The sequence below is a fragment of the Octodon degus genome, unplaced genomic scaffold, assembly GCF_000260255.1.
Source record: "Octodon degus isolate 3935 unplaced genomic scaffold, OctDeg1.0 scaffold00028, whole genome shotgun sequence".
Taxonomy (NCBI): Eukaryota; Metazoa; Chordata; class Mammalia; order Rodentia; family Octodontidae; genus Octodon; species Octodon degus.
Window position 1 is genome coordinate 6,190,719 of NW_004524604.1, and position 20,994 is coordinate 6,211,712.

General features: G+C 41.6%; 1 protein-coding gene across 1 annotated transcript in view; it reads left to right on the forward strand.

Annotated features, from left to right (window-relative positions):
- Wdfy3 (WD repeat and FYVE domain containing 3) overlaps positions 1-20,994 on the forward strand; it is a 311,759-nt gene that overhangs the window by 254,898 nt on the left and 35,867 nt on the right. Inside the window, exons 45-54 of the mRNA XM_023712946.1 lie at positions 156-319; positions 2,532-2,680; positions 4,113-4,233; positions 4,635-4,720; positions 6,565-6,645; positions 8,888-8,942; positions 9,190-9,309; positions 13,388-13,505; positions 14,611-14,717; positions 15,945-16,098. Of these exons, the coding sequence (XP_023568714.1) occupies positions 156-319; positions 2,532-2,680; positions 4,113-4,233; positions 4,635-4,720; positions 6,565-6,645; positions 8,888-8,942; positions 9,190-9,309; positions 13,388-13,505; positions 14,611-14,717; positions 15,945-16,098 (1,155 nt within the window). The remainder of the gene's footprint in view (positions 1-155; positions 320-2,531; positions 2,681-4,112; positions 4,234-4,634; positions 4,721-6,564; positions 6,646-8,887; positions 8,943-9,189; positions 9,310-13,387; positions 13,506-14,610; positions 14,718-15,944; positions 16,099-20,994) is intronic.

Genomic DNA, 20,994 nt, shown 5'->3' on the forward strand with positions numbered 1-20,994 from the left:
GTGCTTTGGATCAGTCATCCATAATCTGAACAAGATATTGGAGGGCCATGCATCAGGGGACACTTCTCCACACCATTGGAGATGTCAAGGGACTAACGTGCACCTCTGCATGGCCCCTCCCATGTCACATGGCCCTCTTCGTTATTATACTGTAGGTCTGGTCAAGCCTCCTCTAAAGCGCTCTCGATCTGCACCCGATGGAGGAGATGAGGAGAACCAGGAGCAGCTACAAGACCAGATTGCCGAGAGCAGCACCGTAGAAGAGGAGGAGAAAACAGACAACGCCACATTACTGCGCCTGCTAGAGGAAGGAGAAAAGGTACTGTGCTCCTGAGAAATAAGAATTAGAGATACCATGTTACAGGACAAGCTGATAGAAGGTTAGGATGAGGATTTAGCTCCTGTAATGAACTACATAGTGAGGGGCCTGTTGCGTTCCATCCTCCTCTGCTCCTCTCAGGGTCAAGGGCTTCCTGAACTCTGCATGCACTGACTAATGTCAGGATCCACCAGATACCATATAAAGCACCTAACACTCTCTCAGTGTACCCTTTCTCAGACTGTGTCTCTTGCAGGAATTCTGTATTTCAAGTCCATACAGGTGACCCTGTCAATAATCGGGCCTCTCTGTAATTGTGGTCACCACCTCCAGACAGGCTTAGCCCTGTGTTAGCTGTTCCCCTTCACCCTGAGGAAGTGCCTCCTGTCCCCTCCACCTCCTGCACTCTGCCCACTTTGCAGGCTCCTTGCACTAGCTCCATCCCAAGAGCACTGGATGCCATGCAACTCATTGCGCCCACTGTGGTTACTCTGTGTGTTTTTGCCAAAGTGCCCACCACCTTCACCTGGAGAACCTCCATCCTAAAACTCATTCACTGTGCCACCCTGGCCATAACTCTCACATGCAAGAAGCTTTCACCTGGACAGCCTCCTCTGTTTTTCTGTGCTGAGCCAGAACCAAGTGTTGTATCTTAGGCCTTAGCATCCCTAACCCTTCTTAAGTTTTGATTTGGAGGCAGTCTTACTAAGCTTTTACAAGGCCTTATCTGTATTGGTCTGTCTTGTCAGAATTGTTTGTTCCAGTGTCTGTCCCTTCCCTGGATAGTGAGCTCCATAGAGGCAGACACTGTGCCCTCATCCAAGCCCCTTGCCTCATGCAGTCCCTGTCAACTTAACAGACATACCATAAACCTTGAAGTGAGAGAATCATTGGTTGGGTAAATAAAGTTTATCCAGAGACTGAAGGCCTGGCTCCATGTATCACATGTATCTAACTTCCTAACATGCACGGGCCCTGGTTGCAATCCACAGTACCAGAAAAAAACAATTGTGTCAGGATTTTCTGTGTAGGACTGTACCTTTTCGTTGTTGGAGTAGTTAAAACTTCAAATGTGGCAATGAAGATTTATCCACATCTAGGTTGTTTGGGGACACTCAGTATAATGCTTTCATTTTTAAATGTACAATGCATTATTCTTAACTGCAGCTGCTGTGTAGTGCAGGAAATCACTAAGAGTTACCCTCCAGTCTGACTGAAACTTTACACCCTTTGATGAGTGTCTTGCCCCACCCAAACCCATTCCTCTGGGTTCTGGTGATCATTTGTGGAAACTTTAGTCTCCGAAGTACAGTATTTGCAATAATTGCTTTACATCTCAATAGCACAGGAAATGCACCTAAACCAACATTCATGTGACACTTGTTTGACTTTGATTTAGTTGCTGATTTTTTTCCCCTTGACTCATGTTGAGCTGAGTTTAAAGCAAGGAAGAATATTTTACTAAGAATCAGATACTACCCTTTGAAAACAATGGTGACTTTGAGAGATTTGGTAATCCTTCCTCCTATGAACAGAATGGGACTTTGCCAAGCTTGGCTCTTTATAATGGCCCAACAGTCCCGGGAAGGCAGGACCCAGGCTAGGATGAATGAGCACAGTTTCCACAGTTGCTGCTTTATCCAAAGAATGTTCTAGAAAAAGAGGGAGGTAAGCATGTGGAAGGGAAGACTGCCAGAGTCCTGCTGTGACCATGTGCCTCAGCTCACTGCATGTCACAGTAGCCACTGAAGTTCGTTAGAAATTTACAGATGAAAGCACAGAGGCTTAGCCAGTCTGGGAAACCTGACTGAGTCCCCAAGTGTGAGGGGACACAAGTGGGCCTCTGCATGCAGACCATCACCATCTCTGCCCACCTGCCTCCCAAGGGCATGTCCATCTCATCTCCTTCCATGTTCTCAAGCCCCTTTTCTACCACTACACCTGTCCAGGAGGGCCAGGGCCTCACCACCTTATCCCACGTTGGTGGGGTGGCACATGCATGTTTAGTGTGTGATATGTTTCCCGCCGAAACAAAAGAGGAACAGGGGGCAGGGGGTGCATGTGAACAGTGTAGCTGACATGACTCCTGGCAGGAAACCTAGGTTTCCCGTGCCTACCTCAGGGCTTGCCATAATAGAGAAACCAAAACATGGAGGACACCAACTTTTAAAAACAAAACTCCATAGAAGAATATCTGCGGCTGTCCTTGCAGATCCAGCACATGTACCGCTGCGCCCGCGTCCAAGGCCTGGACACCAGTGAGGGGCTCCTGCTTTTTGGTAAAGAACACTTTTATGTGATTGATGGATTTACCATGACAGCAACCAGGGAAATACGCGACATTGAAACCTTACCCCCAAAGTAAGTACATGAATGAAGAGGCTCGAGGTACAGTGATCTTTAGAAGACAGGAAGTGTGATTGTATAATTTCTTAGTTTTTGGTGGGCTTTTTTGTTTTGTTTTGGTTTGGTTCAGTTTTTGTTTTTTTGAGACAGTATAGTTCAAGCGGTGCCCCAGTTCACTACGTAGCCCAGGCTAGCCTCAAACTTGTAGCAGTCCTCCTATCTCAGTCTCCCAGTGCTGGGACTACAGGCATGCAACATCCACCCAGCTATAATTTCTTTTTAATCTAAAACCCTGTCTATGAAGTGTTGTCGCATAGTCCCTATGTGTCTACAATGACATACTCGTAAGGGTGATACTGTTATTTCAAGGTAATAATGAAAAGGTTGTGTTGCTTATCAAAGCAAAAATAAATTTTATTTCTGTGAATTAATAGCATTATTTACATTATAATTTATGTATTGCATCAAAAGATAACACAGTGGTAGAGAAAAGTGCAGGTTGCTGTACAATACTCTCATAAACGAGAGTCCCACAGACTGGATCGTAGAAGCAGCATGTGGGGATTGGCTAGCCGAGCTTTAGCATCTCTTCTTCCTTTTGCCAATTCTAGGATGAAGCTGAAAAGACAGAACCAAAGGCAGCTAAGAAGCTTTAGCATTACAGCGTCCCTGGCCTTTGCTCTTAATTTCCTTTTACTTTTAACTGTCTAGCACCAGTGAATACAGACGTGGTTTCTGGTTCATTCCTAGGAGATATTGGATAGTCCCTTTCTTCAGTAATGAGGACCATGTTATAACTCCAGTACAGAAGCATTCAAATTTATGTTTCATGACTATTGACATATATTAATGATACATTGAATCATTTTCTTCTAACTTAAAAAAATTAGAGCCAGGCCTGGTGGCACACGCCTGTACTCCCAGCCCTTGGAAGGCAGAGGCAGGAGGATACAGCGAGTTTGAGGAGTTTGAGGCTAGCCTGAGCTCCACGGTGAACTCAAGGCCAGCCTTAACTACACAGCAAGACACTGTCTGAAATATATATATATATATATATATATATATATATATATATATATGCTTAGACATCTGCAATGCGTGATAGAAAAATTGGTCCTGACAGCAGGGAGCAAGGGGTCTTTTTAATTGTATTCATCAGAAGGAGCTCCTTATATTCTGGAAGCTAGCAAACTTCTTGTGAACATACTTTTTTTTTTTTTTATGATACCAGGGATTGAACTCAGGACCTTGTTGTGTTTGCCAGGCAAGCACTTATTCCACTGAGCTATCTCCCCAGCCCTTGAACATATTTTTTTAAACTGCAAATTCTGATATCTTGTGGCTTCTCCCATTCTATGTTGAAAATCACACACCCATTGTTGGGCAGTGAGCTTACGGTTACCCTTGCTGTATGTGTTTGCTTCCTCTTCCTCTCGGTCACCTGCAGTATGCACGAGCCCATTATCCCTCGAGGAGCCAGGCAGGGCCCCAGTCAGCTCAAGAGAACGTGCAGCATTTTCGCCTATGAAGATATCAAGGAGGTGCACAAGAGGAGGTATCTCCTGCAGGTGAGGTGGTGGGTGTGGTCAAGGGGCCATGTGCCAGCACACGATCTCACGCATGCAGCAAAGTGTGATGTCTCTTTTTTTAGGCACAGCCTAAAATTTGAGTCATGCCTTCATTATCTGTCTTCCCCTGTACCTTTCCAGGTCAACATTGTAATTATCTTTTAAAATAAAAATTACATCATCACTATCATTTTTATAAATACTGTATTATATCATTCTACTTCTAAAATTTTTCTTAAATTGTAAATAAGAAAAGTGTTTTATTGTCTAGTTTAACCTCCAAAGGATTCATGTCTCTAAAATATGGTCAATAAATTCCTATAGCTTTGTAGAAATTTATAGTGAAGTTAATGCATAAAGTCTTATTTATGATCTTCTGTTTTTCTCTCTTTTCTCTAAAGCCCATTGCTGTGGAAGTTTTCTCTGGAGATGGACGGAATTACCTCCTTGCTTTTCAGAAAGGAATAAGAAACAAAGTCTACCAAAGGTCTGGTGTAGTAAGAACACTATATAAGATCACGGGAAGAGATGGGAGGGGAAGCTGTTACCAACCAGTTTGGCTGGTTTTTAAAAATCTAGAATTTAGATGAGTGAGTCAACATCTTTGAAGAAAATAACTTGTTTCATTTTTATTGGCCTCTTCAAACATGACTCTTGTAGCTCTTAAAGTGATGCAATTCTATTATGAAATACTATTTTTCCTTTTGTAACTTAGGGATTATCAAATGCTTCTTTTATCCCTGAGACTTGTATCTATAGATATAAAAGGGTGATGAAACTCTGCCATTAAAAATAATATTTTAGGTTCAAAATAAGCTTCTTTCATCTTTAAAAAATGTAGTCAAGACCATTCCTTGCTACTGAGTTCTGGAACTAAGCCCTCTAAAACTGCATTCCCGAGAGACTGGCCTGCCCTTTGAAGGGAGGTTGGATATCTTCATTCTTGCAGAAGTAGCATAGCCAAAGAAAACTGATGACCTCATCTAAATATATCTGAAACTTTGGCAAACTGTATGTAAAATTTATCTTTTCAAAGAAAATTAGTATGTATCCATGGAGCATAAAGGTATTTCTGCTTGCTGGGGAGATAGCTCAGCAGCATAAGCACCTGCCTATCAAGCGCAAGGTTCTGAGTTCAATCCCTGGTACGAGGTGGGGGGAGAGGAGAGAGAGAGAGAGAGAGAGAGAGAGAGAGAGAGAGAGAGAGACTGACTCATTTGTTTCTCTGAAGATAGGCGAGTGTGCTGCATTGCACATCCTTGCAGTACTATGCAGGAACCACCCAGACCACAGGAGATGCATGAAGGTGTGGTCCAACACCAGAAACTACGCACAGCCTGAGCCCTACATTTACATTTTTCATATACAGACATATTTACTATAATAAAGCTCAGTTGAGAAATTAGGCACAGAAAGGTTGATAACAATAGCAAAAATAAATATATTGTAAGTTATTTAGAACCTATACATGGTTTATGGCTCCAATTTTTCCTTCAATATTACTGGACCACAGCCGGGAATGGTGGCACATGCCTGTAAGCCCGGTACACAGGAGACTGAGGCAGGAGGATCACTGTAAGTTTGAGGCCAGCCTGGGCTACATTGTGAGTTCAAGCCAACCTGAAATGCATAGCAATACCCTGTCTCAAAAAGATTAAAAAAAAAAAAAAAGACACGCGCACACAAACACACGCACAGACACACACATTTCACTGGACCACAATGAACTACAGGGTCCCAGAAACTGCAGAATGAACACTGCAGAGAAGGAAGCTGTGCCTGGCCTCCTGTGAGCACCTTCTAGTCGGTGACCTGTGGCACCTTTGAAGCCAGGATGAGCAGAGTCAGGGTGCCTGAGGCCTGATGAGGTCTACTCACCCATCTCAGCGTTTCCCAAGGTGGTGATGTTTGCATCACAAGGGCGGCATTTTCATTTCATACCCACAGGCTGCTCCCAAGGGATGTTTATCTTCCTCTGGAAAATTTCTGTCTGCATGTAAATGTCATCATCTACCTCCATTCTAGGAGTTCTCCTATAAGTTAGAACTGCAAGCCTGTTCTTTTCTTTGTGGTATTGCAAGGGCGTGGGTCAGAGTCCAGCATGGTGGACTCCTCCAGCAACCTTCATACTGGGTGTCCTCAAGCAATGTTCATTTCCTCTGCCTGCCATTTGCTGGGGATGGGAGGGCCACTGAAGACCGCAGTGAACCGCCCTTTCATAGTCTGGGGATGGGAGGGCCACTGAAGACCGCAGTGAACCGCCTTTTCATAGTCTTCTCTTGGAACCTGGCTGAGATCCCATCTCCAGTTCTATGCTGTTTTATTTCCCAGGTTTTTGGCAGTGGTTCCATCCCTGACAGACAGTTCAGAGTCGGTGTCTGGACAGCGGCCGAATACCAGCGTGGAGCAGGGGTAGGTGGTTTGTTTCTGTGCATTGTGGTGGAATTACAGTGTTAGATATAGAAGGGCAGTTATATAGCATTTCTAATCAGTATTTTTCTCCATCATGTTTTTTGAAAAATACTGGAAACTAGAAGGAAGCAGAACACAAAGCGTGCAGAATCTCTCTCACATGTCAAATTACTGCTCACCTTTGACCAACTACTTTTTAGCCTTTTTTGAGATGTGTGTGTTGCTGAGTATGCAGTGGACTCCATACTGTGACTGCCAGCTTTTATTCTGCTTCTAGCTGAATATCTGCCAGTCTTCAAAAAATTCTTGAGAAGCGTAACTTTTATTTGCTACTAGTATATTATATGTATAAAGCAGTCACTTTGGTGTTCATTTCTCTCAGGTTTTCCTGTCAAAATATTGGAAAGGTGATTCATTAGTATTTTATTAGGGTTCAGTCTCCTTAGTAAAATAAAATATATAATTTTTAAGATTCTTGGTACTCAAAGCCAACTTGACATCCATAAAATTATACAAACTTATATTGCATCATTACTTTTAAAATCCACCACCATTATTAAAGTTTATCACAGTAGGTATTGCCAGTTTTGTGTAATCTTACTGATTTGTAAGAAGCTTTCTCATTTCCACGTGTATATTGCACTGATAATAAGCTACTCATATATGTTCCTTGGCCATTTTAACTCAGTATTTGTAAGTTACTCATATATTTTGCCCATTTTTCTTTTGAGTTATTTTGTTTGTAGGGAATTCATCTCTCATAAGGTTCTTAGTACTCCTGGCTTGTCCTGTTTGTTACAAACTACCCTGCTTTCCTTTCGCTTTTGTTCTCTGCATTTAAACTTAATCTTCTGTTTGTGCCTCCTCAGGAGCCCCTGGCTGTCTCCGCAGCCCCCTCCTAGTGAGGCTCCCTTCAAGAAGCCATATAGAGCTTCCCTTTACAGTGCCAGGCAAAGGGCCCTTTGCAGCAATGCTTTTGGCTTCAAACTGAAGACTACTGCATGCAAGAAAGTGACATAAAAATTTGCTAGGGATTTAGTAATTTGTAAATGAAACTTTATTCCAGTCTGTATACATCAAAATACATTTAAGCTGATACATTTCTCTTTAAGTTGCTTTATTTTTCTTTAGCCTTAGCTAAATGGACACTAGATGAACACTTTCTGTTCACCTCAAAACGTGTCTACTCCCAGTCATGTTGTGGTTAATATAGTTCATGAAGTAGTTGCCACAGAGCATACTGAGCCTTTTCTTACTTGGTCCACCTACTTTTCTACCTTCTTGGATCGCCCTGACCTTGGTGTTCTACTGTCCTTCTTACTACCTTCTCAGCTAAGTTGGCAGTTTTAAAAAAAGTTTTAAGAGCTCAAAAGCAAAAGGCAGAAATTCATTTCCCAACTTCCTCTTCCTCTTCACTTGCCCCCTCTCTATCAAAGCTGAAGAGTAATCTTAATAGAGTAATCTATTTTCCCAAGGAGAAAATCCTGTATGACTAGTTCACGTGATTGAAAGAATTTAGCTAGAATTTGGTGTCTGTATTACTGAACTGTTCGTTTGCAAACCCTAAAAGATAATATAGTTGTCTTCAAACTCCTTGACCAATTATTAATTATCAGTATTATAAAGCTGTAAACCTTAATTAGGATTTTATAGCAGTCTAAGACAGTCTGCTATCCAAAAAGTAGTGCATAGATTTTAAATGACCTTAGATGGCAATGATTTTTAGCAACTTACTTTGTAACTATTTTGAAAATGTACTATAAGTCTATGATGTATGAAACACTGATAATATTTCAATTCTCCTACTACCTCTCTTTGGATATGTTCACTACAGTAAACATTCTTTAGCTGAATCGATATTTTTTCAACTCTACTGACCAAGACCTACACTCATATCTATTGCATTACTATGTTATATGCCAGGACATACAACCTGCACCATAAATACTAAAACAAAATTCACAGAAAATACTTACTTTAGTATGTGTGATACCTTGTGATGCTCTCTCTTTTCTTCATCTGAATTCTGTGTTATTTCATATTTAAAAATTCTGATCACAGCCCACCAAAATGATTTAATAATACATTAATAAGTCTTACATAGTTTTAAGATTTTCTGGACTGGTGACTTAAAGTTTTCAACCCAATACTTTAATTAAATTATGTCCTCAATTTGACATCAATTTTGCTTAGATGTAAAACTATATTGCCTGCCACTTACTTTATTCTGTGTTGGTTTTAGATCTGGGTTACTTAGTACTTTGGTTGGAGAGAAGTCTGTGACTCAGAGATGGGAGGTAAGCTTAATGAATACATAAGCGCCCTTAGTAATGTGTAGGTCAGACATGTATGTCAGAGCCATTTACATAATCATAAAATATATACCTTCGAGAAAATGTATTTTTATGTTGTTTTTAGGGAAAAGTGTTTTCTTCTGAAGTCTGTTAAAAAGAAGTCATTCTTTACCTCAGATACATATAATTTTTTTAAATGAATGTAGTGAAAATAACCAGTTGTTCTAAAATGAGTCTCATCTCCCCCAAGAGAGGAGAAATCAGCAACTTCCAGTATTTGATGCACTTGAACACCCTGGCCGGCAGGTCATACAATGATCTCATGCAGTATCCCGTCTTTCCCTGGATCCTCGCAGATTACGACTCAGAGGTAAATCACACAGCTTTTGCCCTGAGCAGAGTGCATTTTCAGAGATAATCAGAAGTTAACTGCAGTCACCCCAAGATTTTATTTGCTTTGTAAGTTGGGCTCCCCACAGGCACAGACACTTACAGTATTTCAAGGAGATGGGAAGCACTTTAGCTTAAACATAGAAAAAGTTTTTAAAATGGACGCAGTAAGTGAATACTGGGCATTAATTCATAATATCTGTTCACTTTCCTGAAGTACTAATTAAATTATGACCTTTAGTTGATGCCAGAACCTACCTGATTAGTTTGAATTTTTGCTAGAAAAATGTGAAATGACCTTTCTACAAAATATCCTGGCCACATAAAAGGAATGTTTTGTCCTTTTCCAAGACATGCATGTGACTTAGGGATCAAATGAGTAGTAAGTAGGCATCCATAAGTATCATCCTTCTGCTCTTCCTTGGCCTCCTCTTACCAGGGTCCAATTAGTTCTGGTGAGTTAGCAACGAGGCAAAACAAGAAGCTTGTTTGGCCTGTGATGAACAAGTAAACAAATGGAAAAAAGATGCAGCACTCTGTCTTGGTTAATTTTCTTTCATTGCTGGGACAAAATACCTGACACCCAAAATTAAGGAAAGAAAAGTTTTTTTTTTTAATTTTTTTTTATTTTATTGAGAAAAAAAAATTGCAGTATGACAGCTTCAAAGCAGGTTGGTAGGAGAGTTACAACAATTAATACATTGCACATTGTTGTCTTTGTAGTAGTCATTCATAGCACAAGATGCAGACATGATATCCTGTCCAAACACTATTAGCACAGGTCTTTTTTTTTTATTGAATTAAGAGAAAGTAGCTGTATATCTATCTTAACTATTTTGTATATACAGATACAAAATTGTCCTTCATTTATTTCACCTTTTTTTGTTCAGTTTTGTCAGAGTTGGGTATTCCATTGCCATCCAAATATTGTAGGTGCATAAATTCAGCAAAATATTCCAATATAATCCAGTACTCCACAATAGTAGTGGGTTATCCATAAGACTGGCAATGTCCAAATCTGATGACTTAAGCCCTCCACAGCTCAGCATATTAACATGGCTTCACATTTATGGCCAGACTGCATCTCAAGTAAATGTTTTTTTCTTTGTTTTTCTTTTCTTTCTTTCTTTCTTTCTTTTTTTTTTTTTTTAAGATGTTCCATCTTATGCCTAAGATGTTTGATATTCAGACAGATAGTGAAGTCAAACCCACCTGCATATGTTGTAGGGCAATGATAAGCTTCTCTTCTGGAGGGTTAACAACTTAAGTTTGCAGACCAAAGATTAGAGAAAAAGAAGGGCTGCAAGGACAGCCAACATTTTGGCCCTAGCCTTCCAAGGTCAGTGAGGACTCAGGACATAGGAGAACCTGTACTATAACATCATGTAACTCAGTTGTGTCCCAGGTTTTCTGATCAGGGAGATTATGGGGCCACAGAGGAATGTGATCGATGATGTAGTATGTGCCTAAGGAGAGTCACCTGGAGAGAAAACATTCTCTCAGGCTTTCACAGAGAGCAAATTGGTCAAGCAATGGATATGACTCATCCACACAGCTGACACTGACAAAGGATCTACAAAGTATGGTACAGGGTTTTGGCATAAGTCCTGAAGGGACTTGACTGACCGTGTCAGATACAAAAGTTACATTCTTTGTTATATAGGTCTTGCTTTATCTTGGTCTTACCATCCAGCAGAAAAGTGTAGAAACAATGTATGAAAAGAAAGGTTTATTTAATAAGCTCTCAGTTAGAGGAGGTTTCAGTCCATACTCGCTGGCTCCAAGGCAGAGTGGCACATGGCAGAAGGCAGCTGTTAATAGAGGCAGAAAACTACAAAGAGCAAGGGGTGGATCAGTGGCTGAGGCTGGTGGTAAGAAGCCTCTCCCCTCCCTTATATTGTATTCAAGCTATCCGCCCCAGGGCAAGTGTAGCACTTAACTCTCATAATCCCAGCATTGGCTCATGAATTAATTGCAAACTCTAGAAACCTGCCCCAATGACTGCATGAAGCTTTGGAGGGACAACTAGACACAAACCATAACACACTCTTAAAACTCAGAAATCATATTCATTCCATTAAAAAGGTAATGTTTCTTTTCTCAAAAACCAGTAGTGTAATGAAAGAATTCTCCCCTGCCTGCAAGGGCGTGATCAACTGTATTCAGGGTTCTAAGCCATAGATTGCATGTGCACTTAATATGCAGGCGGTGCACATTTGAGTGAGACATGAATGTCAGAAAAGGCTGATGAAATGAAAATATGTTTCTTCTAAGTTAACCAAGAAGTAAAAAAGCAAGGACAGATATTTGCAGGTGGAAAGTCCAAAGAAAATGCATTTCTGTAGGACGGGAACTGTATGAATATGTACTGGAGTACCTGCCTTGCAGGAGCTCGCAGGCCCATTACCAAACCTTGCATACTCTTCCTCCTTCTCCAGATGCAGTCCCAGCCCTCACTGTGTGGCCAGCCACAGGAGTTGACACCCCACCCTTGCTGGCATGCCCAGCGGCCAAGGCAGGCTGCCTTTGTAATGCACCATTTTCCTTGGCCATCATAACAGCCTCCCGCCTTGCCTGTGCCCTTCACTGCCCTCTGCACTGCAGCCAGTTTGTTTAATTCTGCTCAGTGAATAACCCTAGATCTGGTGGGAAAGTTTCCAAACCTCAGTACAGCGCTGAGGCTTGTAGCTCAGTGGTACAGCACTTGCCTAGTGTACGGTAAGCCCTCAGTTCAGTCCCAGCACTGCAAAACTAAAAACAAACCTCAGTAATCCCTGCCTGTGAAACCTTCATGCCTGCAGCACTGCTTTCCTGAAATGCCCTAGTTCCCGCTCTTGTACCCCAGGAGCTCCAGCACATCACAGGGACTCTGCGATGGGAGCCTTCCTTTCTCTCCTGTCTACTTCTCTTCCCACGCTGTCTTCTCATTGTATGTCACTGTGCTTTTTCTCCTTTTTGAATCAGGCTGTTCTCCTTGAGGATGGTGTAGAAATAGCTACTCCTTGTCTGATGCTGCTCAATTGCAAGGTCCCAGCATGAGCGCTCATCACATGTCACCCAGCTCTTACCCAAGAGCATAGCACTTTGCTGGCACTTTAGTGTTTGTTGGTATAAATGTTCTTTTCATGAGGTGGATTCCTGAAGGATAAATAAATGTACTTAATTATAGTCATAATTGAAGATTAGTTTCTCCTATACAAAATTAGTCATTTTCCACTATAAAAGAACAGACATTATATCCCATGCCATGTTTTAAATTTCTACTTTTAAAATCTTTAGGGAGTAAATTTTGGTTTCCTTCTAAATATATGAACTAGGTCAGCTAGACATGAGCTTTGAAATCTCTTGTAGCTATGAGACCCATCTCATTTTCAAATCTCTTGATCTGGTATGCTATTATTTCACTGGGCCTAGTGGTGCACTACTGTAATTCCAGGCCTCTAGAGGCTAAGGCAAGCAGATTGCTGTGAATTTGAGGCCAGCCTGGACTACATAGTGAATTCAAGAATAGCCTGAGCCCTAAGCTACATAGAAACCCTATCTCAAAAAAAAAAAAAAAAAAAAAAAAAAAAAAAAAAGTGGTGTGTTGTGTTGTTTGGGGGATGAAAAAGCTACTGAGCGCTTCAGTTGTTTCCCTCCCAGACGGTCCCTAAGGAAATGTGCAGGAGTGAAGTTGTAACGATCCTGGGAGTGTGGCACCAACAGGAGCTTCCATCCAGGAGATGTAGGTGGTGGCAGTAACAGAAAGTTAAAGCTCTGTGTTCTCCAATGCCTGCTGTGTACCGGACCAGGCGTGGAAACACTTTCCCCTTCCTGGGAAATAGATATGTTCCAAAGCACTGTCTTCACACAGAAGTTTTAGCAAACTACCCGTACAATTTGTTTTCCTCAAGTATGAGCAGGCAACAGACGCACGGCAATGATGGCATCTGGCTCTGCCTGCGTGAGGCAGAGATGTGACACAGCTGTAAGCCACGACCATCCAGTGGCCACTGTGTCCATGTCAGTCAGAACATGGGGTGTCCAGTAACCAGCCTGAGTCTTGTTTTCTGTTTTAGGAGGTAGATCTTACTAACCCCAAGACCTTCAGGAACCTGGCTAAACCCATGGGAGCACAGACAGATGAGCGATTAGCGCAGTACAAGAAGCGGTACAAAGACTGGGAGGACCCTAACGGTGAGTCCTCGCACTGTCACTGAGCTCTGCAAGCCGTCAGTTGGTGGTCGAATGCCGTTACACACTTCTTCAAGTTACTTACACTTCATTGTGTGTGTGTGTGTGTTATGTGTGTTCACTATATACAGATTGTTAGAGAAGAAATTCCGAATTTGCATTTTCCAGTGGATGGCCTTGCATGGAAGACATTCATAGCTTGCTGTTTAGAGTTCTGGCTACTTTGCCTTTGACAGACAGAAATTCCGTATCGTTTGCCTTTATCTCTAATCATATTAAGAGCTACATATTTGGGGCCAGTATGATAGCTCAGCGATCTAAAGCATCTGCTTAGGTAAGATTAGGCAGGTGCAGGCAACCCAGGTTAGATCCCTGGCTCCACATGCCATGCCAGCCCTGCCTCAGAGCTGTCTGAGCCAGCAAAAAAAAAAAAAAAAAAACCAAACAAACAAAAACCTACATTTTCATTTATTGGCTGTTTTCTAATTTTATTAGGATACTGTTTAGACCCTTTTGCTTAAAAAAAATGAATTGATTACCTTCCTAGATTGAACAGTTAATGTGTTATGCATAATGTTTGATGTTATGATGTTATTTATACTGCTGGGTGTTTATCATGCCCTTCTAAACAAGCGAAACAAAGGGGAAAAATTTAAGACTACTGTTTGAATGCCTAAGTAGTCTCCAGGTCTGTTTTTATTTATGGGTCTCTTTCTCCCTTCCCTCCATCAAGGAGGAGATGTTAAATATGTATTACAGACAACAGTTTAGAGAAATACATCATTGCAAAGCCAGGACCTAGTGCAAAGGAGCTGCCAGTCAGCACTCTGCTCCACAAACATGATTTGCAGCTAAGGGCTAGCTGCTTCTCCTCAGCCTCCAGCACCATTCAGATGGAGGTGCTGCGCTCATTCTTTTGACTCCACTGAGTCACTCCTTTGGATTGCCCCCAGACATATAGGGGGGGCAGTGGTGTCGCTGGGAGGTTTCCTGCCGCAGTGCTAGCGTGTCACAGGTAGAAGAGTCGTACTTCCTAGCCTTTCCAAACCCATAAACATTTCTGTATCTCCCCTCTTGTCTTCTGTGGTGCTTCATGCGTCTGGCACAGGAGAAACCCCAGCGTACCACTATGGGACCCACTACTCGTCTGCAATGATTGTGGCCTCCTACCTCGTGAGGATGGAGCCTTTCACACAGATATTCTTAAGGCTACAGGTAAAACTCCACATTTGGAACCTGACTGTGCTAGTGAAGTGTGCCTTTCATTTAAGAGATCACTGCTTCAAAATGCTGCTGTCTTGGCTTGCAAGACTTAGAGTAGTAGAGGGCCGGGGAGATGGCTCAGTGGAATAAGCACTTCCCTGGCAAGCGCAACAGCCTGAGTTCAATCCCCGGTTCCGCCAAAAAGAAAAAAAAAAAGATTTAGAGTGGAAAGTCGTTCGACCGCAATTGATGTATGGCATAGTCATGTAGACTAAATAGGGTTTTTAGTTAAATAAATAACAGCGTATACTTTGTAGCGAGATGTGGGAACTTTAGTGCCAGCTGGTTGTTGAATTCAGCAAATGTTTAAAGAAAAAAAGGGATCACTCTAGCTCTTCTGCTATTTTCCCATGTTCTCTTTGATCTCTTCAGCAAATCATTGTTGAAGTATGTGCGAGGCACTAATCTAAGCTTGACAGGCCATCGTGAGAAAAGATAAGAGCCCTGTCCTGCAGAATTTATAGATTTTAGTTGAGAGATAGCCATGTTACAAGTTCTGAAGTTTTTTTAAAAATGTAATCAAAGGTGTAAGAGAAACAGATCAGGGAAAGGGCATGGGAACTTGCAGTGCTGGGGGAGACAGTTTAGAATAGGGATGAAGAAGAGAAGGAAATGGGCCAGGCAGGTTCGGGCCTTCTCCTGTGTTATTTCCTTACAGTCTTATCCTGTTGTCAAAAATTTTTATATTTAAGGGCTGGACAGATAGCTCAGTGGATTGATGTGCCTGCTTAGGCAGACTCAGGGACCCAGGATTCGATGCCCAGTGTGCCATACTGGCCCCACCCCCAGGGTACACTGAGACAGGTGCCTGAGACTGGGCATGGTGGCATCCGCCTGTAGTCCCAGCACTCAGGAGGCTAAAAAACAGGAGGATCACTGCAAGTCTGATCTGTGTTGTGAGACCCTGTGGACCCTGTACTAAATACATAAAAATGTATGTATTTTTAAATGGCTTATTAAATTCTTTATGTTTGAATTTGAGCATCCTTCATAAAGTATACTGGAAAAATATTTCATTTTCTTTCTGTGTTGATTTAAAATTTTATGCACTTAACATAGGATCATGAAAAAGTGAAATGTCTCCAGATATATTACGTGTTTCCAAGACCTCGGCACGACAGGAGCTGCACGGTGGGAGTGCATCTCTGATGCCGGCCTCCCTTCTCCTTCTGCCCGCAGGGTGGCCACTTCGACCTGGCAGACCGAATGTTCCACAGCGTGCGTGAGGCCTGGTACTCAGCCTCCAAGCACAACATGGCAGATGTAAAGGAGCTCATCCCAGAGTTTTTCTACTTACCTGAATTCCTGTTCAACTCCAACAACTTCGATCTGGGTATGGGGAGCTCGGGCACCATCTAGCAGTGCTGTCTGGGGCAGGGCTCCTGGCAGCGAGTCCCTCCAGAGATGGGCTGCAGTGCATCTGTGGTGGGACTGATCTGTAGTCACAGTTGCCCTTTCTAAGACTAAGTGTGTGCAGCTAAGTCCAAAAAGAAAAGCTCTGAAAGACTGTTGTAAACCATACGTCTGGGAGGCTTTTTAAAATTACACAGATTACATATTACATATAACCTACTACACAGATTACAATGTTCAGAATTTTGTTGTTTTGGTGAAAGGACAAAAGTGAAATGAAATTTATTTTGAAAATATTACCATTAATAGCCTAGAAGAGCTGTGCCCAAATTTTTCATGCATTATTTTAACCTTATGTGTTTCCTAAGACATTCTGGTTTATATGCTAATGTCTTTTAAAATTAGAATTTCAGAGTAACTTTATCCTGTTAGGCTCTTATTTTCTAGACAGACACTTAAATCAGCATTTATAAAAGGAAAAAAAAATAGATCAGTACTGCTTTTCTGTTATCGAGCATTCAGAACTATAGGTTTGACTTTGTTTCATTTCTTGGAATACAGTGTGCTGCTCTGTGCTTCCGAGTATTCCTTAGAAAGCACATCAGAGCGCCATGCCTTCTGGTTAGAGCGTTCCTGCCAGAGACTGTTCTGGCTTTGTTCGTGGCCTTTTTTTGTTCGTTTCTTTCCATTCCATGGGTTTTCTACAATTTTTGTAAGTTAAGCATATAAATCATTACAGTACTACCTGTAAGTTTTCATCAGTAGAAAATCTGGGAAATATTCATCTTTTCAATTTGCATGATTTTCCTTTTAATTTTCAAAAATATGTATGTATTTAATTAGCAACCCTCTTTATAGAGAGACAGCAGGACAGTCCCACAGTAGTGGTGACTTCCTGACGGGCCAGAGCTCGCTCACAGATGAAGGTGGCCGGCAGTCACACATGCCGCAGTGTGGACACATGGGCTGCATTGGTGTTCCCGCAGAACACACATTGAAGCATATAACTTTCCTCCTAGGAACAGAGAGAGAGGTGCAAAAAGAAGGACGTTTGCCTGATCATCCAGGGTCTCCTTAAGTAGCCCAGCAGCATGAACTTTTGCTCCTACTGCCTCACCCTCAAGCTGCTGCCAGGTGCCACCACTTGTAGCTCTGGATTTTTTGTCATTTGATTTTTTTTTTTTTTTAATGTGCTCATATTACTTCTGCAGTGGGTTCTGTTGTGACATTTTCATACATGGATATAACGTACTTCATCTTGCTCCTATTTTCTAAGCACACTTTCAGCACAAGAGCTGGATTTACAGGTCAGAGAGGAAGTTGTACTCAAGTTTAGGACCTAGTTTACCAGGCATGTTTTTACTCCGCTTTGCTTGAGAGTAGTGCCCTCTTCCCAGAACAGCTGCTTTCACGTGATGCAAGGAGGCCATGCTGAGTGCGTCTTCATGCATCTGTCTGCTTTGATCACCTACTTTTTTCCCTCTGAGTTTAGTAGATTATAAACCAAAGTGTTACTGCATATACACAAGCTTGTTCATAGCCGCATTATTCATAAAAGCCAAATAGTAAAACCAACTAGGATGTTTATCAAAGCAGTAATAGATAAGTAAATAGTAATGAATGCCTACTATGAGTGAAGTACTGTAGTCTAAATGCTGTTACATGGATGTGTTAGTCAGCATTCCATCACTATAACCATAATTCCATCAGACACCTGAGACAATCACTCTATAAAGAGAAAAGGTTTTGGCTTTGTCTCGGAGGTTTAGTCCGTGATTTCCTGGGCCCTCACTGGGGCTGTAGTGCGGCAGCACAGCACTGAGAAGCTCACTGTAGAGCAGAGCTGTTCAGCACATGGCTAGAAACGAGAAGAGGCTCTCGCTGTCCCTTCATGGGCATACCCACAGTAACTGGAAGACACCCCCCCAGGCTGCATGGCCGTGGGTACAAGGCCAGGGACTGAGCCTTTGACACAGTCCTCTGGGGGCTCTCCAGGTTTGTCCTAGCCACTTGTCTTGTCACTGAGATGCCACTCAAAAGCCAGAAGTTTCTTTGGGCTCACAGTTTCAGAAGGGCCTGTGCAGGTCCCCCGGGCTAAAACACAGAAGCAGCATGGTGGAGGCCTTGGCAAAGGAAAGTTGTTCCCATCATGGTACCGGGGAGCAGGGAAGGGAGAGAAGGAGACCTTTCCTGGTCTTGAGCCCAGGGCGCTGTCTCTCAGCAGGCTCCACCTCCTCACAGCAAGCAGGCTTTTGTGCCCCAGGATCTAGCTGCCTTCCACCAGCCCTCATTGTAGTGCTGCAAAAGCCTGCAAACCATTGTGCTGCATGAATGAGGTCAGACACAGCCTGCTGGTGTGTGGCTGCACTCCCAGGAAATACCCAGGATGGATCAGTCAAACTGGTGCCTGCCACAGCCAAAGAGCAGCTGCTTAGTGGGTACAGGTTTCTTTAGGATAAAAAAACTCTCTGGAACTAGGTGGATATGGCAGTTGCATAATGCTGGGCATGTGCCAAATGCCATTGCATTGTTCATTTTAAAGTGGTTTAATTTAGTTGGTATGACTTTCACCTCCAGAGCAGAAAACACAAATTGAACAGTGTTGCCCTCTCCTCCAAGAACAGATGGTAAATAGTAAAAAGAAAGCACACCTGGACCCCCAAACTCTGCAGCCTTCTTGTACTGCCATCTCAGGTCCTCATGGCTTAGTTAGGCCAGTGCCTTCTCAGAGCATGTGCCTTATGCACATCATCTTGAAACTCTACTCCAGATAGTGCTGCTGAAGTTAGACCACAGAGGTGTTCAAGAATTGGAGTACAATTTTGACGAGTGGCTGTGTTGGTTACTTTTCTCATTGCTAAGCCAAAATACCCATCACCCAAAGCTAAAGGAGGAAAGGTTTATTTGGACCACAGTCTAGTCATGCAGCTCCCAGGCAGGTTGGCATCATAGAGGAGAAACCATCCACTGTGGGCAGAAGGGACAAGAGACCAGGGCCAAGCCCCTTTCTGTCCCTTATGTCTTAGCTACACCCTGAAGCCTCACACCGTACCATGAACCAATCCCAGCATCATACACTATAGATCCTGCCCCCTTTACAAAGCCTCACCTAGGATTGCATGAGGCTTTGGGGGCACATCTAGACACAAGCCGTAACAATGCCTTCTACCTTGTGAAACCTCAGGATTAGACCCAGAAAGCCTTTCAAGGGGGTGATTGTATGGACCCTATGAAACTTGTGGTAACTTATTTACTTTGTCTTAACTCCTATGGTAACTTTTCAGCCGGGTGTGGTGGCACATTCCTGCAATCCCAGTACTTGGGAGGCTGAGGCCAGAGGAAAACTGAGCATTTAGCACAGCCTGGACTATCTGGGAAGACCCTATCAAAAATAAAGTACGATAATTTGTCTAATCAAGTCAAGATATTCTTCTAGTCAAACTGATAATTTGTTTCTCTGACTTAGTATTATGTTATGAATAAGACAAAATAGTTTCTAAAGGAAATATTTTTATTGGCTTTCACTTAGAATTGGATTTCTGCCTTAAGATTTGGAGGACTGCACTTTTGTGTGAAATTCCTAACTGATAGCACTATTTATCAAACCAGCTGCAGTGTGGCTGGTGAGTCAGCGCTGTTGTTTAAATCATTTGGACAGTGATGATGTGATTTGTACCTAGGAAAACTCTGCAGGCTTGCTCGTGTTGCCCAGGAAGAGGAAAGAAGAAAAACTTGTTTCCTTAGATACCACCCCACTATATGTATTTTAGGGTTAGATTCTGTATCGAGTGATATCTCTAATGCTTATAGATACATTGCTGTGACTTCAAATACCAACTTACATGGAGTAAATATTGGTCCGTTCTGATCACATCATGCTTTCAGTTCTGCCAGGTGGGGTTGCAGTTCAGACAATTTTTTTTTTTCAGTTCAGTGGTGCAAGAACATCAAAAAATTTTTTTCTTTTTCTATTTATTTATTTATTTATTTTACACAGAAATTTATTTCTTTATTTTCAACTCATTATCTTTAATAATAACAATGATTATATAGCAAATTAAAAATTGTAGACAAATATTGAAATATGAAAGATATAACATGTAGACAATGTGAATTTTAGAAAAAATATTTCTGAAATGAATACATAACAATATTAATAATAGATTGCACATGGTAAAAAATTATTTACAACCTTAAATGAATATAACAATAAAAATTTTCTAGAATAAACACAAAGAAGGAAGTTTACAGATCAGTCATATAATAGTTCAATATGTGCCAAAGTCAATAAACTTATATTCATATAATTAGAATTCTCAATGTAGAATGGGGTAGGCAATAAACATTTAAAGATATAAAATTTCTGAATTTAGTTAAATTACAGCAACACATTTCCGAGAAACCTTTTGCACTTGAAATTTGAATAAAACCATACCAAGATACACAAAAATGAAATGTCCAAAATTAATTGTAAAGAAAACAACATTAAAGCATATACATACAAAAAAATTATCTCTGAAAAAATAAAATTAAATAGCACCATAATCCACATTAGAGAAAAAACTAAGTGGGTATGAAAGTAGACTTATGTATTCAAAGGACTGAAAAAAATCTGTCCTCATCGAATTTTTTTTTCAAACTTTTATTCATAAACAGATAGCAATGAGACAGTTTCAAATCAAATCGGAAGTACACTTTCAACAAATAATACACTGCATATATTCTTCTTAGTGGTTAATTGCTGTACACGATGCGGACTTGTGATCCTATTTACAAACACCATTAGAACACATCATTCTATTCATTAAGAGAATGCAACTATATATCTATCCCAACCACTTTGAATACACAGATACAAAATGGACATTCATAGGTA